Here is a 27,854-nt window from a genome sequence, read left to right on the forward strand (position 1 = left end):
TGGTGCGAAGTCATTTATCATAATATTGAGCAATCAATGTCACCTTGACGAGAAGGCGATACCGGGTTAAAAACGTGGGTCACGGACGAGCCTATAACAATGATGCAGTCGTTTGTACACGGCCGGCAAACAGTCAATTTGAACCGCCAATATATCGCTGCTGCCGCTGCTTCTTCTTCGTGTTGCCAGTCCTATAAAAGAGAGATACGCTGGAAATTTTTTAAGCTGTGGAGAGTTGAGATTTTCACCGGCCGCTCAGGTGTGTGAACAGTGAGCTACCTTCAGGTTCATTGGACTGTTGTTTGAACAAAGGAACCGATTTGCTAGCGGGATTTGTGTATTGATCCATTGATTGAGACAACTTTAGCGGAGTATCGATCCGGGTTTCTGATAATCGACACTGTCAGGTAGGATTTTGTTTATATCGATTACCATGGACTTGAATAAATAGTTATTGTTTTGCATTAGCCGGTTTGTTGTGAGCGTGGCACGGTGTACAGTACGACAGGTATAGGTTATGGGGGGTTAACTACTATGCTTGAAAAAGTTCCGTATCCCGCCCACTACTTTTTCTCTCATTTGAATAAGTTAGAAACAACTATATTCATAACAAATAAAAAAGTGAAACAGGATACGGACATGTTATACCATTTTCCCTATTTAGTGGCAAAGAACAAATAATAATGATCAATCAAAAATGGTACGTTTCACGTAAACTTCCCGTTCTAAAGTAGGTCTTAAAACATATAAACAGGGAGAATAGGAATAAAATATTCGTGTGAATTAGTTAAAATTGTAGCCGATGAAAATGCGTTTAGAAGTTGATTTCCAACAGTCTGATTTGCGACGGGTTTTGCCCGTATGGATGCCTTTTAGTTATCGTGTTTAATTGCTGTTTTGTTGTGCTATTCTCGAGTATACTTAAATGGCGAACTAAAGTTGTAGACTATTCCCGCTTGGTGTATTTTATAAATTGATGTATTTTGTGTTATTATTGTTGTTGCTTTAACGAGTACCACCTCAGAAAGATAGGGTGGCCAGCTTTGGGTCAATGCGTCGGTTCGTTTTCATTTTTTATTCAAGAATCTATAGTTTGCAAAAACAAATTTTATAAAACGTCAAGTTTAGTTCGAATAGTTTTCTTTACCCCCTTCGATGTGTTCTCAACTCTAATCGGTCAAATAATTGTCTTACACACAGTGTTGACGTGTTTGTCAACTAAAAAATATGCTTGTCTGTCTAAATCGTACGAAGCTTAAAGGCAAAGTACACCATTTGGTCTTTGGAACAATTCGATTGTTTTAAAGCAATCGCACAACATCGGTAAACAGTATTGTCCAATGGCCAACACTTCGTGTATCACAACTTATATATAAAATAACAAACCTGTGAAAATTTATGCTCAATCGGTCATCGGAGTCAGGAGAAAATAACGGGAAAACCCACTCTTGTTTCCGCACGTTTCGCCTTGTCATGACATAAGTGTTTAAAATAAATCCGCTATTCTCGATATCGAGAATTGATAATTGTTTGATGTTTTCTCACAAAAGTAAAGCATTTCATAGAATAATATTTCAAGGGAAGTCTTTCAACATTACCTTCTGTAAACCCTGTAAGTTATTTGTAGATCTGTGAACTTTTAATTATGTTCCGTTCAGAAAGTGTCCAATGGCTTTAATCCTATATAAATGTAGATACAAACCCGTGAAACTAACCTGTGAACATTTAACTTCAAAATGTGGTCGCGTTTGTGAGATTATTGCCCAAAATCTGGAGCGTTGAGAAACTTTTCTGACCGTAACGCATTTCAGGTGTAGATTTTGGGGGAATAAAAACTGATATATTTTTCCATTTAACTACATTACATTGAAGTGAAATCATTCTCGTTTTTTTAAATTCTATGTCGCACTATTGCAAGCTGCTTTACTTTTTTATTTTTAACGCAGAATGTCCACATATTTACATCAAACTTAATACACTGTTTGAAGATAAGTTGCTGATGTGCTGCAGTTTTTGAGAAATGAGTAAAACAATGTCATGAAATCACGTTTTTACATGCTAAAATAATTTTCGTTGTATAATCACTGAGACGAAAGTTATTTTAATGACATTGTTTTACTCATTTCTCAAAAACTACAGCACCTCAGCAAGTAATATTTTCAGAGAAGCTATCTACCACTACCAGCGTTATCTCCAAACTGTGTAAGTTTAATGTAAATCTGTGAACATTGTGTTTTGTGTCCTACAAAATATACACCCTTTAAGACAAGAGTGATTACCAAACGCATAACCTCCCTTTAAATCTGGATCAACTTTTAGCTTTTATTATTCGCTATCCTATATCAAAATGATAAAAGATGAAACCTGATAAAGCACTACACATCCTGGGCAAGCCATGGCTGTTTGTCAGCACCATGTGACGTTGTTCCCACAGTCCCTGGGATATTCATTGCCGTTAGCAACAAGGGTGTTTTCTCTTGAAACTTTGATGACCAATTGAGTCCACATTTTCACAGGTTTGTTATTTGATTCATTTGTTGAGATACACCAAATGAGAATACAGGTCTTTGACAATTACCAAAGGTGTCCAGTGACTTTAAAGTTGTGCCTATAGATATAAATTGGTGAACGAAAAACACAATGGTTTACCCCAGATTCGAATGTTTACCTCAATGGCACTTTTTCAATCTATCTCGTGGGAAATTTGAACATTCAATATGGCAACCTTTTTTTATGATGACCCTCTTAATTATGTAAATGTAGGGTCATGGGCCTATAATAAGTAATCCGAAGATTAACATCCATACAAACTTACGTTTTGATTAGACGCACTACAGCCGAGTATGGGCTTGGCCGGGATGAGGTGTGTTTAAAGGAACACGTTGCCTTGTATCGGTCGAGTTGGTCTATAAAAAGCGTTTTAAACCGTTTGTTATGAAATGCATATGGTTAGAAAGATGTTGTAAAAGTAGAATATGATGATCCACACAAGTATCACTCAAAATTGCACGGTTTTTATCTTACGGCGCGAGCTAACACGGTCGGCCATTTATGGGAGTCAAATTTTTGACTCTCATAAATGGCCGACCGTGTTAGTCGACGAGGTAAAAAGAAAACCACGCAATTTCAAGGCATATTTGTGTAGATCATTGTATTCCACTTTTACAACATCTTTCTAACCATATCGATTTTATAACAAACGGTTACAGAACGCTTTTCAAAGACCAACTCGACCGATCCAAGGCAACGTGTTCCTTTAAGGCAATGCTGAAAGTTACCAACCAAGTCAAAGAAAAAGCGACCTGAGTCTAAGGCCGTGTCCGAAACGGCGACTTCGGCTACAGCTACGGCTAGATCGCGCGCGTCTGCCTATTCTTCAACACTGGTAGACGCGCTGATCTAGACGTAGCTGTAGCCGAAGTCGTCGTTTCGGACACGGCCATAGTCATTTAACTCGAGTCAACAACTCTGCATTCGTACCAACTTTAAAGGCACTGACTGGACACCTTTGGTCCCAATATTATTGCATAAAATAACAAGTATTTGACAAATTTTGCCCAACTGGTCGTCGAAGTTGCAAGAGAATAATGAAAGAAAAACACCCTTGTTGCATTACTTTGTGTGCTTTCAGATGCATAATAAAATGCTTTTATTATTTGAGTGAGTACTTCTTTCTCAAAAACTATGTTACTTCAAAGGGAGCCGTTTCTCACAAGGCTTTATACTATCTCCTACACCAAGTACGTTTTTTTTTGTGCTGACAATTATTCGGAGTAATTACCAAATAGTGTCCATGCCTTTAATAAATTTTAAAAAGTTCAAACTAATCAAGAGCCTCTGCAGGTAAACATCCGGGAGAGATAATTATACAGCCGCAATCTTGAATTTCAAATGTCAGATGGAGACTGAGTCGAAGAGAGCAATTTGTGTTGATAATTATACGGGATCGCATGGTTGACACCATAGAGAAAGGGCAAGGAACCGAGGTGTATATAGTTTGCACGCAAAGTTTCACTGCGGCATCTGCCTGTCTTAAAGGCAGTGGGGTCGATTTCACTAAAGAGTTTAATAAGGCTAGTCTTATCTCGAGTTAGGACGAGTTACTCCTCCTAACTTAGGACTAGCCTTAAGTTTTTAATATCTCCTAGGACTAGTCATGTTAGTGCTAACTCTTTGTGAAATCGACCCCTGTACACTTTTAGTTATTGTCATAGACCAGGGATGGATTTCACTGAGAGTTAAGACTAGTCTTACCTCAAGTTAGGACGAGTTACTCCTTCTAACTTAGGACTAGCCTTAAGTATCTAAAGGACTGGTCCTAAGCTAGGACTATTTTTGTGAAATCGACCCCGGTATCCCAAGATATGCATAAATTAACAAATCTGTGAACATTTTGACTCAATTTGGTCATCGAAGTTGCAAGAAAATAATGAATGAAAAACACCCTCTTGTTGTACAAATTATTTGTGCTTTCAGATGCCCATAACAAAACTTGAGTGAGAAATTACCTCTTTCTTCAAACCACATCGTTACTATAGAGAGCTGTTTCTCACTAGAGTGTATACTAGCAAGAGCTCTCCATTTCTTGTTTCCTTACAAGTTGTTATGCTAACAATAGTTTTGAGTAATCACCAATAGTGTCCAGTGCCTTTAAAGGTAGCAAATTAAACTGGTTTGGTAGAGCTGATGACATAGTTGCAGACAGCGTCTAAAGAATGACAATCTAAACTTGGCAAGCTGTATATTTTTTCTTCTAAAAAAAACACAATAAAATGTATGTATTTGTTTTAAATACAAACTGCATTTCGAGTTTAAGTGCTTCTTTTGATCCACCTTCTCACAATTTCTAAGAGAAAAGATAAATACCACGTGAAATGGTACTCGGAAACACATTTCGCCCTGGTTGTTTACACAATGTGTGCAGCTACATTAACGAGAAAAAACCCCATATTATTTCGACCTTTTCCCCGCGCCTATCGTAGTTACCCCATCATGCTTTGCACGTGTATGGCGTATGGCATTCGATAGGCCAACTCACAAAGCCTGACCAACCAATAACAATTGCGTTGTTCAGGGACGTTTCCGGAACGTTTCCGGTAAAAATTTCCATTTTGACAAATTCAACCAAACGTTTCGTGATGCTCGACATGTGGCCTTGTGTGCCCCCCCCCCCCCACCGTTCACCTATTGTGTACTGTATTCAATGTCTTCTGTGAATCCCATGAAATCTTTAGAGGGTTTTAGGCTTCTGTATCAAGAAGGAAAGACTGATGTATCAAGAAGAAAAGAGTGTTATTATAAAGTATTGGAACATTTTGTGAGACACCATCTGTCACATACCCAAGGCGCAAGGTGATCCACAGGCGCAGCCGAGGGAAATGGAACGGTCCGGGGATCACCGAGGGGGTCGGAGTTTTAACCATAGCACGAGTTAAAACAGTCAATATTTGTTTTATAACACCCCAAAAGACTATTTATTATCTTCGTACACGTAACGTTCGTACGCCCGTTTCAGATACACAGATGCACAACTGATTGGTTCGAGGTGGGTAAAAAGACGTCTGGGTACTGCACGCCGTATGGTCGTCGGACTATCACACGGCAAACGATGCACTATCACACGGCCGCCGTCTAGTACAACTAATACATAATCATGTGACGCGCTCTAAACCAATGAAAAGGCAGAATAATTGTAAGGGGTGTTATAATAGAATATATAGCAAGGATCTACCTGGCAAGTAGACTACACATTGTGTTACCGCAAACCAATGTTGATACCTCACCATCCCTCACCATACACTGTATGATATGGCATTTGAGGCATGGCACTGTATGGCATACGGTGCCTCAACAGTGCCTCAAATGCAGGCACTGTATGGCATACGGTGCCTCAACAGTGCCTCAAATGCAGGCACTGTATGGCATACGGTGCCTCAACAGTGCCTCAAATGCAGGCACTGTATGGCATAGGGTGCCTCAACAGTGCCTCAAATGCAGGCACTGTATGGCATACGGTGCCTCAACAGTGCCTCAAATGCAGGCACTGTATGGCACAGGGTGCCTCAACAGTGCCTCAAATGCAGGCACTGTATGGCATACGGTGCCTCAACAGTGCCTCAAATGCAGGCACTGTATGGCATACGGTGCCTCAACAGTGCCTCAAATGCAGGCACTGTATGGCATACGGTGCCTCAACAGTGCCTCCAATGCAGGCACTGTATGGCATACGGTGCCTCAACAGTGCCTCAAATGCAGGCACTGTATGGCATACGGTGCCTCAACAGTGCCTCAAATGCCATTATAAGAATAAGTAGGATATAGAAAGTTTTGCGGTGACACCATGTAATGACTATCTCTAATGAGTTGGGGTGGTTCTGAAAAGAACCGTTGGTTTCAACGCGACGTTTAGATCAGTATGCTCTGTATAGCAACATTCGTGAAATACTATCTTATAATAAGTAGGTTTGTGAATTCGGTGCCAAAGGTTTCAGATGTCCTTCAAAGTGTCAAGTACTGTGTCGTGTCAACCTCCATACACCATGACATCATCTAATTGCATGTGATTTACTCTGGTTGTGAATCCAAGGACTTTAGAAACGTGAACTTTTGTCACTGTACTACTAGCCATAGAACCCCAATGGAGACGAGACGAGAAAGGAGGTTAAAGTTTTAGATGTGTGGGAGGCTGAAAACCCCCAGAGAGTTAGTTTTTCCAGGAAAAAAACCCACGCAGTCAGGTAGGGACTTAAAGGCAATGGGCACTGTTGGTAATTAACTTTAAAAAAATAATTGTTAGCGTAAAAACTTACTCGGATACGAACAATGGCGAGGTGTTGATAGTGTAAAATATTGCGAGAAACGGCTCCCTATAAAGTAACGTTTGACACAGGTAATTTCTCACTCAAATACAAACAAAATACTTCAGGCCTGAAGCCATCATTAGTTTCTTTAAAAATGTTCACAGATTTATTATTCTATGCGTTATCATGTTGGGGGTACACCAAGTGAGAATACTTGTCAATTACTAAAAGATGCTAGTCGAGTGCATGTATTTAAAAACCACCAATACAAAATGGCACACATACATGTCTGGGGCCTTCCGATGGCAACAATATAAGCAACATTCATGGGGTAATATTGTAGAATACTGGTCTTTGACAAAATTACCAAACTAAATGTGTCCGGTGCATTTAAAAAAACAAACACCAATATACAAAATGACCCTAAAAATTGCATCATGGCCTTCCGATGGCCATATAGACAAAATCGTGGACTACTATCGTAGAATACTAGTCTTTGACAATTATCAAAGGTGTCCAGTGCATTTAAAAACCACCAATACAAAATGACCCCGAAATTGCACCATGGCCTTCCGATGGGCATAACAAAAACATTCCCTGGCTACTATCGTATGGTACTGGTGACAATACTATCAAAGGTGTCCAGGGGTCGAGTTCACAAAGAACTTAGGACTAGTCTAACTTTTTAGTTCTAGTCGTTAGAGATAACAAAAAAAGACCAGAGTTAGGCCAGGACGAGTAATTCGTCCTACTATAAGACTCGAGAAAAGACTAGTCTTAACTCTTTGTGAAATCCACCCAAATGCATTTAAAAAAAACACTAATACAAAACGACTCAAAAAAATGCACTGCGTACTTCCGATGAGTACAACAATTCGTGGGGTACTAATCGCATCACTAACTGCCCCAGGATTGACCCCTGTGTAACCCTTCCGTCGATAATGGTTTCAGAAAGTCCTTGCAGAATTCCCAGGGTCCGGCTAATATCAATACTCACCTTTTCTTGGACTCTCTCTCTCTCTCTTTCTTTCTCTCCAAGGCATCTCTGTTTTCTATTTGTATCTTATACACCAAGGCCCCCACAAAGCATCTGCTAAGTAGAAACCAAAGCTTAAAGGCAGCGGACATTATTGGTAATTACTAAAAAATAATTATTAGCATAAAACCTTACTTGGTAACAAGTAATGGGGAGAGGTTGATAGTATAAAATGTGAGAAACGGCTCGCTCTGAAAAGACGTCGTTTTCGAGAAAGAAATAATTGTCCACGAATTTGATTTGGAGACCTCAGAAATAGATTTCGAGGTCTCGAAATCGATCATCTGAAAGCACACAACTCCGTGTGATAAGGGTGTGTTTTCTTCCATTATTATCTCGCAACTTCGACGACCAATTGAGCTCAAATTCTCACAGGTTTGTTATTTTATGCATAAGTCGTGAGAAGACTGTCTTTGACAACTACCGATAGTGCCCAGTGTCTTTAATACCGTTTGTTGAAATCTTAGGCCGAATAAATAACACTTAAACATGCGATGAACATGGACGTTGAAATTGGCTGACAACAAAACATTTCGGATCTAAGTTCAAGTAAATTTTATCATGTAAAACAGTACAAACAATATTGTTTAAAGGAGTAACCAATAAAGAAAGCTATAGGAAAGCTATATATGCAAAAGTGTCCGGAGCGGACAGTTTTGCATGGCGGACATAATTGCACCAGACACCGGCCCCTGGTAATCTTCCCGATTAGCCAGAAACAGGTTTAACTCAGGGTCACAATAGCCACGCGCAGCCACATTTACAATAACCAAATTGTAAAAAAATTTAGATGTTTGCCTGGCATGAAATAGCCTTGAATGTTTGAACTCAAACGTATTACGTAATGCGCGTCTACACTGTCCTTCAGATAACAATATTATTTGGCTCATTATGGATACAAGTGGTAGTTAAGCAGTTGGTGGGGATCAGTCGAACACTGGGTAGCTCGAGATACGGTTTTCGTTTATGTAAAGTGCTTGGATTTGGTTCTATCGATGGGTTACTCGTGGTTGCATTTGATGAAACTGTTGGCATTAGTTCCTCCTATTCTTGCTTTGAATTGTAAGTATTTTATTCACGATGTATGCAACAATTTTATATTTCATGTGGTGCTCGTTTTACATGGCACGGTGTACACTCTCCTATTGTGTCTTCAGAGTGTTCTGAAAATCTGTGAATTTTTCTTTACAAAAATTGGGTTTTTAAAGGCACTGCATGGACACCTTTGGTAGTTGTCAAAGATCAGGCTTCTCACTTGGTGTATCTCATGCACACACAAAAAAAACTGTGAAAATTGGTCGACGAAGTTGCGAGATAATAATGGAAGAAAAAAACACCCTTGTCGAAGTTACGAGATAATAATGGAAGAAAAAACACCCTTGTCACACGAAGTTGTGTGCTTTCGGATGCTTGATTTAAGGGACCTCAAAATATAATTCTGAGGTCTCGAAACCAAATTCAAATATTTTAGTGGAAAATTACTTCTTTCTCGAAAACTACGTTGCATAAAATCACAAACCTAAGAAAATTTGAGCTCATTCAGTAATCGAAATTGCGATATAACAATGAAAGAAAAAACACCCTTGTCAGACGAAGTTGTGTGCTTTCAGATGTTTGATTTACGGGACCTCAAAATCTTATTCTGAGGTCTCGAAATCAAATTATTGGAAAATTACTTCTTTCTCGAAAACTACGTTACTTAATAGAGGGAGCCATTTCTCACAATGTTTTATACTATCAACAGCTCTCCATTGCTCGTTACCAAGTGAGTTTTTATGCTAACAATTATTGGAGTCTGCAACATTATCGTACACGTTACAACATTACTTAGGATAGTGCTTCGGATGTGCAACTTTCCTGTTTTGAATTATTAATGTCTTGCTCAGTTTTGTTTTATGCCAAATTACATCGTTTTGTTTTTTTTGGTTTTTTCTTAGTAATAGAGAGTGCAGCTATCACTAGTTTTCAATCTTATTCGTCTTTCGTTTGATCTCTGGACCATAGTGAACATTGAAAGTGGTTAATGCACGCAGGCTCCAACATTCCTAGTGAAAATGTCATCAACTTTGGGGGTGACCCCGATTGAAAACAGCGAAAACTTATAATCTTTGCCGGGGATTTTATGCGCTTTAATACCGGGCTTATTTCGATTGAGGAGGTCTAAAACACCTCTTCTCTTCAACTGGATCTTTCACGTCAATTTTTACAGCTGCATTTTTGGATGGAAGTATTTGTCTGATACTAATTATTAATTGGCCTCTAAAGGCAATGAACACTATTGGTAAATACTCAAAACAGTTGTTAGCACAAAAACTTACTTGTTAACGAGCAATGGGGAGCTGTTGATAATATAAAACAATGTGAGAACGGTTCCCTCTTAAAAGTAACGTAGTTTTCGAGACTTCAGAATTATATTTTGAGGTCTCGAAAGTAACGTAGTTTTTGAGAAAGAGGTCAATTCTCACTCAAGCCTTTAATCATGCATCTGAAAACACAAAAAGTAATGCAACAAGGGTGTTTTTTCTTTCATTATTCTTTTGCAATATCGATGACCGATTGAGCCCAAATTTTCACAGGTTTGTTATTTTATGCATATTATGTCGGGATACTCCAAGTGAGAATACTGGTCTTTGGGAATTTGCCTTTAAAACAGAACTTTGTGTACATTTTATTTGAAATTGTCGTGTGTTGTTTTCCTTCTCCTTTTTCCTTTGTGAATTTTTGTTTTAATTAATGGAAAACACTTCAATCATGTTCTAGATGGAAAGCCCTTCCCTTGACACACCTTTTAGAGACATTTTGTTTAATTATTTAATTTTGTTTGCCTGCCTTGCTTTTTTTTTTGCTTTCAATTTGGAGGAGGTAGTAAACACACCCAAGACATACACTCGGATCCGTCTTTATGGTAATTGCTTGTTTCCTTAAATTAATTCACTTTTCACCATTTGAGTATACACTATACAAATGATCAGTGATTATGTTGTGCAGTTAAAACAGCATTAGTTAAAGCCATTGGACACTTTCTGAACAGAACAAAAATTAAAGGTTCACAGATTTACAAATAACTTACAGGGTTCGCAGAAGGTAATGCTGAAAGACTTCCCTTGAAATATTATTACACGAAATGCTTTACTTTTTGGGAAAACATTAAAACAATTATCAATTCTCGATATCGAGAATAGCGGATTTATTTTAAACACATGTCATGACACGGAAAGGTGGAAAGGTTTGTGGTAACACCATGTAATGACTTTCTCTAATGAGTTGGGGTGGTTCTGAAAAGAACCGTTGGTTTCAACTCGACGTTTCGATAGTATGTTATGATCGTCTTCTGGAGAAAACAATTATTAATCTTAGCAAAGATCATTTTTCCATAACAAAATAATGATTTGTTTTTGAATAAGAAAAAAGATACATAGTATGTTATCCTCAAACCAATTCCTCAAACTAATGGGAGACTTTAGAACGCTAGGTGGCAGCAGACTTACCAGGTAATTTTGCATTGTTTACGTAGTTCTGAGCATGCGCACATTACCGAGAATAATATATTTTACCTGGTAAGTCTGCTGCCACCAAGCGTCCACTGCCTTTAAAGGCAATTGGCACTATTGGTAATTACTCAAAATAATTGTTAGCATAAAAACCTTACTTGGTAACGAGCAATGGAGAGCAGTTGATATGATCAAACATTGTGAGAAATAGCTTCCTCTGAAGTAACTTAGTTTTTGAGGAAGAGGTGATGTCTCACTCAAAAATTAAAAATATGCTTCAGCTGAAGCATTTTATTATGCATCTGAAAGCACACAACGTAATGCAACAAGTGTGTTTTTTCTTTCATTATTTTCTTGCAACTTCGATGACCAATTGAGCCCAAATTTTGACAGGTTTTAAATTTTAAGCATATGTTGGGATACACCAAGTGAGCAGACTGGTCTTTGGCAAATACTAAACGTGTCCAGTGCCTTAAAAATAAATTTACCGTTTAGATTACCCATGCCAATGTGCAACCGTTAGCCAGTTCGAGTTGTGCGTATAGGTTGGTGGCGCTGTGCAGCATTACTTGCGCTGTGTGATTCCGAACTAATTTTCAAAAGATATGAAAAGTTCGATTCGATCATAGTTGTTGTTTTAATAAATGCAAGAGAACTATACTATCACTAAACTTGTTAATGTTGATGTTCGTCCATTTTGTGTTTTTACTTTTTCTGGTTATGCGCCCGTGATTTTCAATTCTCCTCAATACTAATCTGTGTTATTGTTATTTTGATTATCTGTTCGGACGGAAGTAAACAATTTCTTGAAGTAAAATAAAATAAAATAATAATAATATCATAGGGGGAAAAAAAAACGTGGTCGCAGCTAGTCTAAGGGTCAAGCACGTGGCTTTTAGGTCACAACTATTTGTTCATTGTGCGTATACGCGTAGAGGGTTTGACTGTATTGAGCCATTTGGGTCATGGTTGCTGATTATCTCTGCTCCATTTTTCTGTCAGGTTCAGGGTTCTTTTAGGGCGGGGACGGAAGTTGCCGATAAATCGATAGTTGTATGAACTTGGTAGAGCGAGGGACGAAGCATGGATTCCACGAATCGTTTTTACACCAAGTGTTGTTTCGGTCTCTACCAGGAACAAGTTGCACAACGCGGCTACGGGCCAGATGGTCTAATTATACCTCTATGGTCTAACAAATTATCAACATGTTTGGATTTACAAAACAAAATTCATTAAAAATTCATTCATTCACAAAATTCATTCATTCACACACTAAAATTCATTCATTCACAAAATTCATTCATTCACACACGTTAGGTAATTTTCAAAGACCACTTTTCTCACTTGGTGTATTCCAACATTATGCACATGATACAATAACAAATCTGTGAAAATTTGGGCTCAATTGGTCATCGATATTGCAAAAGAATAATGAAAGAAAAAACACCCTTGTTGCATCACTTTGTGTGCTTTAAGATGCATAATAAAAGGCTTTTATTATTATTTGAGTGAGAAATTACCTCTTTCTCAAAAACTACGTTACTTCAGAGGGAGCCGTTTCTCACAATGTTTTATACTATCAACAGCTATCCATTCCTCGTTACCAAGTAAGTTTGTTTGCCAACAATTACTTTGAGTAATTACCAATAGTGTCCAGTGCCGTGAAAATTAGTCTTCATTTTAACGTACGAATGTATATAAGCTTCTGCCCTGTCCCGAGTTCCTTTAATGTGGGGGGGGGGGGGCATGGCGGAAATGAGACAACAACTCGCAGTTTAAAAATACAAACTTCTATTAAAATCACAGGAAATGTGTTGTACAACACTTCACAGTGATTGGAGGTTATACGCTTTCGTTTACAAGAAAAGCCCTGGAAGTTATACTGCAAAGAGTTTGGGGGGGGGGGGCAACTTGCCATCGCTTCCTTTTTGAAAATCTGTATAGATATCGGATGTCAGACCTCTGCTAAAACGAAAAAATGAATGCATTATGGATGCCAGAATAGCACGTCATAGTTCTTGGAAGCTTCCGAGATCATTGTGATTGGTGTTGGCAGGTTGAAGTCAGGGGTTCCTGAAAAAAAACTATAAAAAAATAGAAAAAAAAAAATGAAGAATGTGTTTTGATTTTCGAATTGTTGCTGAATTGTTGTTGTGCTGCAAGGTGTGTATATTCACCCCCAATGCACCCGGTTTTAATTCATGTGTATACAACGACTACCAGGACCCAGTTTCATAGAGCTGCTTAAGCATAACAAGTAGCTAAGCACAGCAAAATTGTGCTTACAAGAATTAGGTTGCCAACCAAACTACTATGACACATGTACAACTTGTGACTGGCATCCCGCTCTTGTTTTGCTTAGTAGATAGTTACTGTTCAAAGGCATTTGTAATTAATCAAAATAATTGTTAGCATAAACCTTACTTGGTAACGAGCAATGGGGAGCTGTTTATAGTTTAAAACATTGTGAGATACGGTTCCCTCTGAAGTTTGAGAAAGAGGTATATATGTCTCATTCAAATATAGAAGACTTCAGACCTAAAGCCCTGTATTGTGCATCTGAAAGCACACACATTTATGCATCAAGGATATATTTTTCTCCTGCAAATCCGATTACCAATTGAGTCAAGATTTTCACACATTTGTTATTTTGTGCATGTCTTGGGATTGGGATACGCCAAGTTAGAATACTGGTCTTTGACAATAATTACCAAACGTGTCAAGTAGGGTCGACTTCACAAAGAGTTAGGACTAGTGAGTCGTAAAACTCGTCCTAACAGTGCCTTTAAGTAGCTCTATGAACTTGGGCCCTGAGCTTAATGCAGTGAGTGTGTATAGCATCCCTTACTATTGGAATCGTGCTAGGATGGGAGGGGGTATTCGATCAGCAACGTTGACCTATATCCAGCAATCGGTCATGGTTAAAGTTCGACCTCAAGAACGCATACCACTCGTCGGTGTGCACAACGTTCATCAAAGGGGGAAACATCAAAGTTTGGTTAGTTTTACATGACAAAGCGACTTCTCGGCATGTTGTTTCTTTCGCTTGAACTCACTCTGAACTTGAGCTAAAAAAAAAAGCAAAAAAAAACAAAAAAGCACGACTCACCTTTTTTTTTGTTTCCAGCATCGATTTTTTTTTTGTGTTAAGGAGGGGAGTTCATAAGTTCAGTTCCATTCTTTATTATAATAGATGTGTTTACCGGGATAAGTTTCACAACAGCCCTATATAAATCCAGGCAGTTCGTCATCCGTCAAGCGAACCATCAGAACGCAAAAATAGTGGATCTCTGATGTACACATCTTCATCTTGCTCAGTCTTTTTGTGTGTGTTATGTGTGCGGACTTTTCAATATTTGTGAATTTTCTTGTGACAGGTTGCCGCATTATGGGCGTGGATTCACAGATGCTCGGGACGACGGGACAGTATGTTGTTCCTCTCGTCCTGCCGATCATTCTCCCGTGTGTGTTGCTCCTTCTGGTGCGTCGCTTGTGGTACGAGTATAACGTGATGAGCAGAGACCCAGCGTCGGACTTGCCACTACCGGACGGCAGCATGGGCTGGCCCGTGATAGGAGAGACCATTGGGTTCGGACTTCAGGTAGGTGGACTGTTCTTCTGTTGTTGTTTTGTTTCTTGGTGTGTTTCTTTGTGCGTTTCTTTGTTTGTTTGCTTGTTCAGTAAAAGTTTGCCATTATGCTTATCATTTTTTAGTTGTATTGAATTATTTATAATTTTACCGTGTGTTTAGTTAATAGCATGTACATACTCAATGAGCCTTCAGATATAAGGGGTAGCAAGGACTTTCTCAGTGGGAAACCGAATGCGTGGGGTGGGGTTGAGTGGGGGGGGGCACAGGAGATGTCCATGGCTTTACAGTGGTGATGGGGAGGGGAGGGGTCCGGTTTCTGATTAAGGAGGGTGGTTCTTGCTTTCTTCAAATGTTGTATATGAAGATGGATTTAGGCCTAATCGGGTTGGACCTTTATTTTCTGTTGGGTGATTTTATTTTTTGGGGGAAAGGGGGGAGCACTATCGGGATTTGATTTTCGTTTGGGGCTTCGGGTTGGGGAGGGGGATCTGTGTGGTGAGTCAGTGCCCCAACCTCCGGTTACGCCGCTGTATATTTCCCATAAGGATTTACCTTAAGGCATAAGGAATAACAGAATATGTGTTCTCGCTTGCTTGGCAGGGTTCGCAGTTTTACGAAAAGAAATTCCGCCAGCACGGTCGGCTCTTCAAGACCCACTTGTTCGGCCGGCCCACGGTGCGGGTGAGAGGAGCCGACAACATCCGCAAGATCCTCCACGGCGAGAACGACATCGTGAAATCTTACTGGCCGGCCACCACTCAGCTCCTGATCGGCCCAGAAAGCCTTACCCAGAGCCAGGGCGTTCACCACGTCAAACTCCGTAAGCATGTCATGACTGCCTTCTCGCACACGGCTCTGTCCGGTTATATCTCACTGATACATCCCATTATGATTAAGACAATACACGATTGGTGTCAGGTCCCCGGGGGTGTGGCCGGGTATCCGGAGTGCAGGCTGCTGACGTTTATGGTGGCCGGGAAGGTCCTGTGCGGCTTCGACTGCAGCAAGGAGGAGACCACTAAACTCATCGACTACTTTGAAGAGATTGTGCATTGTTTTTTCTCGCTGCCGATCAACCTACCAGGCAGTGGGTTAAATAGGGTAAGTTTTGCTGGTACAGATATCTACGTTTTGTTTATAGGGTTTGAGGCATTGCATGGTGAGGTATCAATGTATATTTGGTTCGCGGTTACACCATGTGTGTATCTACTTGCCAGGTAGAGTTTGTTCTTAGAGAACTGTCTTGCTTTATTTTACTCCCGCGGAGTAAGAGGTTCGGGAGACTTCTCAGTTCTAAAAAGAACTGTCCTGCTTTTTAAAAAAAACTATTACCCGGGCGGATGGTGTAGAAAATAGGCTGGGACTACTACTTTAGCTTGAAGGATTGTGATTAACTGTACTACCGCGGAGTCAGTTCTTAAATTGGTCTCAACGTTTCAACTGGCTTGCTCTAGTCATTGTCAGGAGACTTGTTGTTTTAATGAAATTAAAGTCACCTGGAAGTGGTATTTTTTCAAAATAAAGCTTTTGTCACTTATGTATGTGTTTTGATGAGTGGAATGTGAATAGACAGTTAACTAAGGTTTAAAAAAATCAGTTCGTATTTACAAATTTAAGAGTAGACCCCGACCCGAGAGGGCGCTGTTCGTGACGTCAATCGAGGCAGACTTTGCCTGTAATGCGTAGAGTAAACACAATTGCAAAGTACATGTACGGACCAAGTCGTAAGATTGTACGTTTCAATGCCGACCAGGTGTATTGCTGCTGAATGCAGAAAAACACTTTTTGAAATGTACCAACTCACGACTTGGACGTACATGTACTTTGCACGTGTGTTTACTATACGCATTGCAGGCAAAGTCTGCCTCGATTGACGTCACAAAAGGGGTAGGCGGAGTCAGCCCCCAAACAACTTCATATATTTTTAAAACATATAAATCGTGACAAACAATTACTAAAAAAATTGTTTTATTGTTCGTAAGCATATACTGTTATGTTTGAAAGAAAAAAATATATATTTCCAGGTGACTTTTAATTGAAAGAACTATCGACTGACTGACTTGCAGTATTCAGTCGGGCCTAAACATGAACGCAGGGTGCTTGGGCTCTTTTTGAACATCGGTCTTATCCCAGTGACAATGCCAATGTTAAAAGAAAGCCATAACAGCCCACCAAGGTGTGGTATTTGATTCGAGTTTGAAAGGTGCCAAAGTGGCAACGTGGCTCTTAAAAAACATTTCATGCCGAAAGGTTTTTTTTTGGTGGACTTTTGAAATGTCAGTTTACAGATCCACGTGGATTTAGAGTGTTCTGTCTCGCGCTTACAGCGCTCTTTTTTCTTAAGAACGTCATTATATATTTTCATGTGTTTACTCCTGCATGTGCTCGCCGAAACTTTCAGAGCTGACGTTCGAAAGCAATATTCACCAAATTGAGCGGGAGCCAATTTCACAAAGAGCTAAAAGATTGATCTTAACTGCAAATCAATCGTAGTTGCTAAGTAAAGTGTGATGCCACAATACAAATCACTATGGTGATACTGGAAATCTGTCTTGCGATGAATTTTATTGCTTTGTGACATCGGTCCCATGGCCTTTAAAGATTTAACATTTAAGTTATCGAAAGAGTGCGCATCTGTAATCTTTTACTTTTATAGCATTGGTTTTCGTTGCTCAAGTTTGTTTTGACCGCATGCAATTATATGAGGTAAAATAGTGAGTTCAATGAACTCATTCTCGCCAAAGTGCATGGAGCATTTTTATTTAGGAAAGGGGAAAAAACAGACATGCTATTCGATCAGAACGTGCTTGTACCGTGCTTTGTCATCGGTGTTCCCTGCGGCATTATAGATTTATATTCACACGCGGACTTCACACCAACAAAAATATAGTAACAGTGCTTATGTACAGACAGGTTTTTGAAGATTTTTCTGCCGGAGTTTTTTTTTTTTTTGAGGGGGGGGGGAGGGGGGCATGAAGTTTGCCAAAAGGCTTTGCAAACTTAAACACATCCCTTAGGATACATCTAAAGCTGTTTATTATGAAATCCAAACAAATCGAACTGCGGTGGAAGTTGTGTACGATTGACCCACGCGCGCCCGTGACGACGGTGTTTGAGGCAGGGTGATTGAGTTCAGAAAGGAACGACCCAAACGCAACCGAACATGATTTGATTAACATCAGCAAACGTCATTATTCATAACAATTAAACAAATAATAGCAATTATAGGTAAAAACTTGCTGCGCGGGCGAGAAGGATGGTCATAATATTTCCTTGTGGACGTTTTCCGTTTGAGTGGAAGTGTGACATTTTCAAATATTGTGGAGCGAAAATAATTGAACATGAATCGAAATTATTAACATCAGGAAAACGTCACCATTCATTGTAAATTAATCAAGAAATAACAGTTCTAGTTAAAATTGGATGTGCATAGGCAAGAACAATTATTGAAGGCTCTATGTCCTTGTGGACGCTTTCCGTTTGATGGGAATTAATGTGCATCTTTCAAAACTCTGTGAGCGAAGGAATTGTTATGCCGAAATCAAGCATCTGAAAGCACACAACTTCGTGTGACAAGGGTGTTTTTTCTTTCGTAGTTATCTCGCAATTCCGACGACCAATCGAGCTCAAATTTTCACAGGTTTGCTATTTTATGCATATGTTGGGACACACCAAGTGAGAAGACTGGTCTTTGACAATTACCAATAGTGTCCATTGTCTTTAAGGAAAGGTTTTTACCATCATTATCTTCAAACTGTATAAGTTTAATATAAAGCTGTGGACATTGTGTTTTGTGTCCAAGAAAAGGTACCTATCAGAGACTGGCAGCTCTATGAAATCGGGCCCAGGAGATGGTGCATAAATTAATTTGGTAAATCACAGTGCATTAACAAATATGACACTGGGGGAATAATCCCATTTTGTTTTGTATTACCCACAGTATTTCGCTTTCTGACTCATTGCTTTCAGATATCATGGTTATCATTTCCACAGGCTGCTTCACAATGCTTCATCTACCAATAAATTGCACTAAATTTCCTTTTCGTTTTGGTTGCTATATTATGACCTTCAACTGCACAGGAATTTGGGCCTTTTTATCCCACTTTAAGGAACTTTGTCAATACGTCATCATAAATGAATTCAAACATCTGTATATTTTCATGCTGTTTTGAAGACAGCGTTAGGTTACGAGTGCCCTATTTTTGGAATGGCATTGTCCCTATAAACGTTCAGTCCGCCCACACATTTTTTCTCTTTTCTTTCGTTTTTTAAAGTTTTAATATTTTGCACGCAATGTCGTATTGACATCTACTTTATGCAGTTATTTAAGCGTGAAGTAAACACATATATTAAACAATAACGATTGTTTCCCCTATTGCGATATACACGAACTGTTTAAACGTTCAGTTCAGTTCAGTTCAGTGCCCTTCAATATAAGCAATAATTCCCCAAGATTATGTTGTTGTACCTTTGCAAGAAATGGCACGGCGCGCGATTATCAAACTTTAAAGCCATTGGACACTTTCGGTAATTAGTATTGTCCAACGCCCACACTTCGTGTATCACAACTTATATATAAAATGACAAACCTGTGCAAATTTAGGCTCAATCGGTCATCGGAGTCGGGAGAAAATAACTGGGAAACCCACTCTTGTTTCCGCACGTTTCGACGTGTCATGACATGTGTTTAAAGTCACCTGGAAGTGGTATTTTTTCAAAATAAAGCTTTTGTCACTAATATATGTGTTTTGATGAGTGGAATGTGAATAGACAGTTAACTAAGGTTTTAAAAAATCAGTTCTTATGTTATTTACAAATTTAAGAATAGACCCGACCCGAGAGGGCGCTGTTCGTGACGTCAATCGAGGCAGACTTTGCCTGTAATGCGTAGAGTAAACACAATTGCAAAGTACATGTACGGACCAAGTCGTGAGTTTAAAAAAAAACACGTGTGTTTACTATACGCATTGCAGGCAAAGTCTGCCTCGATTGACGTCACAAAAGGGGTAGGCGGAGTCAGCCCCCCAAACAACTTTATATATTTTTTTAACATATAAATCGTGACAAACAATTACTAAAAAAATTGTTTTATTGTTCGTAAGCATATACTCTTATGTTTGAAAGAAAACAAATTATATTTCCAGGTGACTTTAAAATAAATCCGTAATTCTCGCTAACGAGAATTGATATTGTTTTAATGTTTTCTAAAAAAGTAAAGCATTTCATGGAATAATATTTCAAGAGAAGTCTTTCACCATTACCTTCTGTAAACCCTGTAAGTAAATCTGTGAACTTTTTCTTTCTTTTCTGTACCGAAAGTGTACAATGGCTTTAAAGGTGTATAGTACAGGATTTGGAGCTGACAAAATAGTCGTAGAGTGTGTTCATGTTTTGTGTGATCAGCCATTATACATGAAATAGCAAATCTGTGCACATCCGTTGTATAAATTTTTCAAAATTATGTTTTTGTACCTTGCAAGAAATGGCACGGTGCGTGATTAACAAACTTTAAAGGTGTAATGCAGGTTTGGGAGAGCTGACAAAATAGTCGCTGTCAGTGTTGTTTGATCAACCACAATATATGACATGACAAACCTGTACAAAAAGAAAATTGGGTTGTGTGGGTCGGGAGAAAAATGATAAGAAGAAAAAACATGCACAAATTTCAGCAATGTTGTTAACATAATTGTCCTTGAAGTTGACTGTTACAAAGCAAAATAAGTTCTTACAGTTTACTTTAGGTTTTCAAAAATTCAGTCGTCTCGAATAATATTCATTCATTTCAGAGGGAAATATACAGTGGAAGAAAAAATTGTTCTTAAGATTAAATTTTATAATTATGTTTTTATCCCTAACTAATCCCGCATATATACAAGCTTTAAAGGCACTGAACACCTTTGGTAAATGTCGAAGACCAGTATTCTCACTTGGTGTTCCATCATAATATGCACAAAATAACAAATCTGTGAAAATTTGAGCTCAATTGGTCATTGAAGTTGCAAGAGAATGCAAGTAAAAACGCCCTTGCTGCAAAATCAAACTGTGCTTTCGGATGCATAATAAAAGGCTTCAGGCCTGAATTCTTTTATTATATGAGTAAGAAATAATACCTCTTTCTTCAAAACTGCGTTACTTCAGAGGGAGCCGTTTCTCACAATATTTGTATTATCAACAGCTCTCCATTGCTCATTACCAAGTAAGAGCAAACTTTACCTGGCAAGTAGATACACAAAATGGTTTTACCGCAAACCAAATAATTTATACAAAATTGATACCTCACCATGCAATGCCTCAAATCATGTGTAAGTTTTTATGCTAACAATTGTTTTGAGAAATTACCAACACTATGGTCCAGTGCCTTTAACAAAAGCCACTTGATTGTATTTACTTCACAAATTGAATTGAGGACTGTTTTATGTTATTGAATAAAAAACCTCGTGCGTTTCTTCCTTTTTCAAACAGGGCCTGAAAGCACGTGACTACATCAGACAACGGATTATGGCGAATATCACTCTGAAGGAAACGGATGATACCCAGGATGCTTTGCGAATTCTAATGGATCAAAAGAATGAGGCTGAAGAGACACCTTCACACGAGGTAATTTTTTTATTTAAAAAAATATACTTTTTTTTTTCAAAATGAAAAATTACCCAACACAATTTCACAGAGCTGCTAAATTTCATTAGGCAGTAAAGTTGGTAACAATACCAGGGCTCAATTTCATAGAGCTGCTACTATGCAGACAATATTGCCTCATAATTGTTTGCTTAGCAAAAATAGCAAAATACCAGTCACAAATTGTACATGTGACAGCTGTTTGGCTGATAATCTTATTATGTAAGCACATTTTGTTGTGCTTAGCTATTTTTGTGCTTAAGCATGCTCTATGAATATGGGCCCACTCTCACTTGGGTGTATTTTTTATTTGTTTATTTATTTATTTATTTATTTCCTATTAACCCCGGGAAGACCTCTCAGTGAAACACTGTTTTTCAGAGGTGCCCAGCAACTACAAACAAACATCAACATTTTAAAATTGTGTTGATTTAAAATATATATTTATTTAAAAACTAAATGGTTAAGAACACTATTAAAAATAGAAGAAAAAACAGCAACATTTAATAAATATTTTTACGGACAAACGACAACAGTAAAACAAATCTTTACAACAAGAATAAGTTTGATTAGAGTATGGGAACGTTGTGGTATTGGAACTCTCTCTTTCCCTCTGTGTGTCACAAATCACATAAGTTAAAGGCAGTGGACACTATTAGAAATTGTCAAAGACTAGCCTTCACAGTTAGTTTATCTCAACATATGCATAAAATAACAAACCTGTGAAAATTTGAGCTCAATCGGTCATCGAAGTTGCGAGATAATAATGAAAGAAAAATAACCCTTGTCACACGAAGTTGTGTGCGTTTAGATGGTTGATTTAGAGACCTCAAGTTCTAAATCTGAGGTCTCGAAATCAAATTCGTGGAAAATTACTTCTTTCTCGAAAACTATGGCACTTCAGAGGGAGCCGTTTCTCACAATGTTTTATACCATCAACCTCTCCCTGTTACTTGTCACCAAGAAAGGTTTTATGCTAATAAACATTTTGAGTAATTACCAATAGTGTCCACTGCCTTTAACACAATTTGTGTTTTTTTTTGTTTTTACGCAGAACATAGCAGCAAACGCGATTGACCTTCTGGTTGCTGGGTACGCCTCTACAGCCAGTGCCGCATGTAGCGTCATAATCCAACTGTACAAGAACAGACAGATTCTCACTAAGGTGAGGCAAGAGCTGAAAGAGCACGGCATGGACGTGAGCGGCAGCCAGCTGACTCTGCTAAAGATAAATGAACTTAAGTACGTCACGAGCGTTGTCAAGGAAGTGTTGAGAATGTCGCCCCCTATCGGTGCAGCCTTCAGGAAAGCACTTCGGACATTTGAGTTGGATGTAAGTGTTGTGCATATTCGAGATTGCATTTTTTTCGGCGTTAACCGCAATATCGGTTCACGTAAAGACCATTGTGAATGCCGCTTGTCTCTGAACCGTGTAGAAAAGAAGCGAGGCTGAACCGGAGAGGATCCGGGTAGGTTTCAACGCGGTTCTAAATGGAGGTAGTGTGAAAATTTTCTGTAAACTGTGACTGGGGACCGATTTCACCACAGCCGCAATGTGTCTTTCTAGGATGACTGTATACTGGGGCAGGTGGCGTTCTGGCAAAGTTTGTTCTAATTTCAGGTCTGTTGCCAAATCCATTAGTCAACAAAAAATAAAGGGTAGAATGACTTCAGCTAGTCAAATCAACAACTCTGCAAAGCATCAGGAATAAATCGGGCCGGGACTCGACTCCGCTGCGGGTGAATGCTTAAGCGAAGTCTCCATGAGTAGTTCTGCCTTGGTTCGCTCGGTGTTTTTTTTCCCTTCTTTTCGGCATGGCGCCAAAAGTGCCGACCAATTGTCAGATCATTATGGTGCTCATCGATCGAAAGGTTCAAAAGTTCAGTGATATATTATTTTGTTTTCGTCTTTCGTAAAGGGGGAGAAATTCACTTTGGAAAATCCACATTTATTGTGGCAGATTCAGGCGTGGAATAACACGAGTACCACATGAACTCCTTTGCCCGTGGTCTTGGAATTCGTGCCCCTTCAAAAGCATTCTTTAAACTTGTGCTCATCGATCGAACGTTTCAACAGTTCGGTGATGTATTACTTTGTTATCGTCGTAATGGAGTAAAATTCGCTTTGGAAAATCAACATTTTGTTTTGCGGGAGGGCATTGCAGTGATTCAGGCCTGGAAATACACAGAGGTAGGCCATGACCCCCGTTGCCCCTGGCCTTGGCCTTGGTGCCCCTTCAAAAGTTGTCCTTAAACTTGTGCTCATCGATCGAAGGTTCAACAGTTCAGTGATTTATGTTTTGTTTTCGTCTTTCGTACAAGGGGATAATTTCACTTTGGAAATCCACTTTTCCCCGTTGCCCCTGGTCTTCGCCTTGGTGCCCCTTCAACAGTTTCCCTTAAACTTTAAGCTTTTCAAATGGAACTGCAAAATGGAAATGCCTTGCCCTTTCAAGGATGCAATTCCAGCCCTGGGCCAATTCATAAAGCCTGTAAGCACAAACTTGCTAAGCACAGAAAAGTATTGCTACACATAAATAGGTAATCAGACAAAATTACGTTATGTTAACATTGTTGTGTACTGGTGGCCCACTCAATTTTTGCTAAGCAAAGGAATTTGTCAAGCATTACTTTCTGCTTAACAGCTTTGTGAAATTGGACACTGGTGATTTGTTTGCGAGGAGAGACGAGTAGAAGTTATCGGAGAGTGGGTTGGGGCGGGGGGGGGGGCGGTCAAGCCAGGAGACGATGAGCACACGATATGACAGCCTGTCAAATCACAGTTTGTACCCAGAATGACAACCTGTACAATTGAGTGACAAGAAATAATAATGTTGACAACCGCTACAGACCATTAGATAGGGTGGGTATTATATAGTATAGCCAAGCCGAAAGAGTTGGTTCGGGCTTGTTTACCAATCTTTAAATACGCACCTTCAGCATGCAACAAAAGGACACATCATGACCGGTCCTATGCACAATGTTTTCGCACGAGCTCCTCACAATCCACCGACTTTCAATGAAAATAAAAATGAAAAAAATAGTATACCCGGACGCGAATCCGCAGGGAACCCCGTCAAAATCATATTGCACCCCAGCGTGAAGTTTGGCAAATGAGAAGCAACAAAACAAAATGAAGGGTATATCACTCGTTGTAGTGTGGGTAGATAAAAAAAAAAGGCGCTAGGCATACTGCCAATACGCTGTCATAATTCTTTTGTTAGTAATCGAATTGGAAATGGTAAAAGAAAAAGTTCCACTTTATATGGCAAGGTCATAGCTTTCTGGGCCAAAAAAGTGTGAACTTTTCACGTTTGACCTAGAATTCTTGGTGACATCACCAGAAACTGAACTTACATCTACGTCCCCACGGGGGGTCGAGGTAAATTGAGGAGCAAGTAGCGATCATAGATCAGAGCCTGTTAGAAGATAAATTACCAGTGCCGTTAATAATTTAAATTTTGGGTTGGCATCTTCAAAGTGATGTCATCACTCAGTTTCGATTTATGTGGTGGATGATGACGTAGGAATGGCATTTATTATTACTTTGAAAGTCTAACACTATTATGGAAATCGTGCTGACACGTCAGTCAGATTGTGGTCAAGTGGTAAGACCGCAGGACTTGCAATCACAAGGCTGTTGTAAGGTTCGAACCTTATACAAGCTGTAACCGCTCAACGTTAGAATACGTTATTGTATTGTCTAGTTACTGAATTTCAACTTCTTGATTTGTGCAATTCACAATTATAGGCGTTAAACCACCAAACGCACCCCAAAAAACACACCAAACGCACCCCCCCCAAAAAAAAAAAAAAAAAAAAACCAGCTCCAAAACAAAACAGCTCAAGACCCCTACACACAAACGCAAAGTTTTCATTTTCACAAAGACAGGCTTTGTCTTAAGTTAGTCAACGAGGAATCAATCTAAAACGTTTAGATTCATCGTTTGGTTTTTGTCGACGTAATGCGCACATTTATAAGCCAAATTTTCAAGAAAGATACTATGGTAAAAGTCACATGTGAGAATTTCAGCTTGATACAGTGTCTACTTGCTGAGAAAACAGCAACAAACCGTCACTGTATTTCCACACGGATGCGAATCCATCCACGGTTTAGCGGGGTGACAGCGGGTACCAGCCGTATTTCTGGCCGCATCATTCGCGAATGGACACCAACACTCTCTGAGAATCTGAATCTGACAAATGGTCGTTAATCGTTTCTCAAATTCAAATATTTTGATGGTGGAAATCAGATTTGGCGCGCCGGATCATGTTTGCAGCGCACGCCAACACGCTGGAAATTATTATACGAACGAGCATTCCCTGAGGATAAAGCCCTTCCAACTGCCATGTTTTATTTCTTTAACTGCACTTTCATCTCCTGACGATGACTAGAGCAAGCTAGTCGAAACGTTGAGACCAATTTCAGAACTGACTCCGCGGCAGTACAGTTAATTACGATCCTATAAGCTAAAGTAGTAGTCCAGTCTAATTTCTATACCATCCGCCCTGGTAATAGTTAATAAGCAGGACAGTTCTTTTCAGAACTGAGAAGTCTCCCAAACCTCCGATTATCTACTCCACGGCAGTAGAATAAAGCAAGACAGTTCCCTAAGAACAACTCTACCTGGCAAGTAGATACACACATGGTGTTACCGCAAACCAAATATACATTGATACCTCACCATGCAATGCCTCAAATCCTATGCACTTTTGTGACTAAGCAGCAAGGTGAACCTCGTTTTAAAGCCATTGGACCCTTTCGGTAAAGAAAAAAAAAGTTCACAGATTTACAAATAACTTACAGGGTTTACAGAAGGTAATGGTGAAAGACTTCTTTTGAAATATTATTACATGAAATGCTTTACTTTTTGAGAAAACATTAAAACAATATCAATTCTCGATAACGAGAATTACGGGTTTATTTTAAACACATGTCATGACACGGCGAAACGTGCGGAAACAAGGCTGGGGTTTCCCGTTATTTTCTCCCGACTCCGATGACTGATTGAGCCTAAATTTTCACAGGTTTTTTTTGTATGTAGAAGTTGTGATAAACGAAGTGTGGGCCTTGAACAATACTGTTTACCGAAAGTGTCCAATGGCTTTAAACAGAAACAAAAAACCGACTGAAAAGGATTGTACTTTCTGTACACAACCCCGTCTAATTTTTCTTTTTTAATCCAACAGGGAAAGCAAATCCCCGCTGGTTGGACCTTGTTATATAGCATCAGAGAGACCATCGACTTCGCTGATGTCTTCACCGACAAAGCCAAATTCGATCCCGATCGCTTCGCGTCAGAGAGGCGGGAGGACAAGACCGGCGACCGGTACAACTTCTGCATCTTCGGCGGTGGCTCCCGGTCTTGCATCGGGAAAGCATTTGCTGTCTTGTTGCTGCGCATGCTCGTTATCGAGCTGGCCAGAACGTGTAACTGGGAATTGCTGGAGCCGGACACACTAAAGATCGCCCACTTACCAACGCCGCATCCAGTGGATGGTATGCCGGTGAGGTTCACTAAACTTGAAGATGTCGACCATAATGCTAACAGCGTGGTGTTTAACTGCGAGTCTGAGTAAGAAGAATCGTGATACCCAACACTGTCAATCTTGGGTCAAAAATTACCCAGACTCTTGGTCCCCAAGGGCCTGACACAGTGTGGCGAGAGATTCTGTGCCCCCCCCCCCGGAGATTCTGTGCCCCCCCCCCCCCCCCTCCGGAGATTCTGTGCCCCCCCCCTCCCCATATGGCGACCTATGTACAAACTATACTTCTGATAGCGCCCTCTTTTGAATCCTACTCCTCCAGCCCATGTTAATTTCCCATAAGGGGAATGTTTTTAGAGTGCTGACTCCCCATATACCCGGTGCATTTTGTTACTATTTTTTTAAAACATTTTCCATTATACGTTAGTTTTTCTGGTACTGATTGCTTCTAGGGCACAATTTCATAAAGCATGTTAGCACACAAACATGCTTAGCACAGAAAACTTCTGCTCAGCAAAAATACGTTACCAGCCAAAGTTTACCATACAGTTACCAATGTTGCTGCGGCTGGTACCCCGATCACTTCTTGCTTAATAATGATAATAATAATAACTCGTTTTTATATACCGCTTTTTCACACCCGGAGGGCGTCCCAAAGCGCTTCACATTATTACCCCTAGTCACTGGGCCTTAAAGGAACACGTTGCCTTTGGATCGGTCGAGTTGGTCTTTGAAAAGCGTTTGTAACCGTTTGTTATAAAATGCACATGGTTAGAAAGATATTATAAAAGTAGAATACAATGATCCACACAAGTTTGCCTCCAAATTGGGTG

At 39.5% G+C, this 27,854-nt stretch overlaps 1 protein-coding gene across 2 annotated transcripts; it reads left to right on the forward strand.

The window, feature by feature from the left end:
• Positions 1–27,203, forward strand: LOC117294895 (cytochrome P450 26A1-like). Of its 2 annotated transcripts, XM_033777444.1 has the most exons (6): positions 1–407; positions 14,705–14,928; positions 15,520–16,020; positions 21,382–21,516; positions 22,589–22,867; positions 26,725–27,203. In XM_033777444.1, exons 2-6 carry the CDS (start codon positions 14,716–14,718, stop codon positions 27,112–27,114), a joined length of 1,518 nt encoding a protein of 505 aa, XP_033633335.1. In that variant the 5' UTR covers positions 1–407; positions 14,705–14,715; the 3' UTR covers positions 27,115–27,203. The 2 variants fall into 2 exon arrangements, with proteins under 2 accessions (XP_033633335.1, XP_033633334.1); XM_033777443.1 differs by lacking the exon at positions 1–407 and having other exon boundaries at positions 14,616–14,928.
• Positions 27,204–27,854: the final 651 nt, after the last annotated feature.

This window comes from Asterias rubens, chromosome 9, assembly GCF_902459465.1.
Source record: "Asterias rubens chromosome 9, eAstRub1.3, whole genome shotgun sequence".
NCBI lineage: Eukaryota > Metazoa > Echinodermata > Asteroidea > Forcipulatida > Asteriidae > Asterias > Asterias rubens.

Coding starts and splice junctions, on each gene's coding strand:
- LOC117294895 (XM_033777443.1), top strand. CDS start 14,662: ATGTGTGCGGACTTTTCAATATTTGTGAATTTTCTTGTGACAGGTTGC. Junction 16,021..21,381: donor CAGGCAGTGGGTTAAATAGG/GTAAGTTTTGCT, acceptor TTTTTCAAACAG/GGCCTGAAAGCACGTGACTA. Junction 22,868..26,724: donor TTCGGACATTTGAGTTGGAT/GTAAGTGTTGTG, acceptor TTAATCCAACAG/GGAAAGCAAATCCCCGCTGG.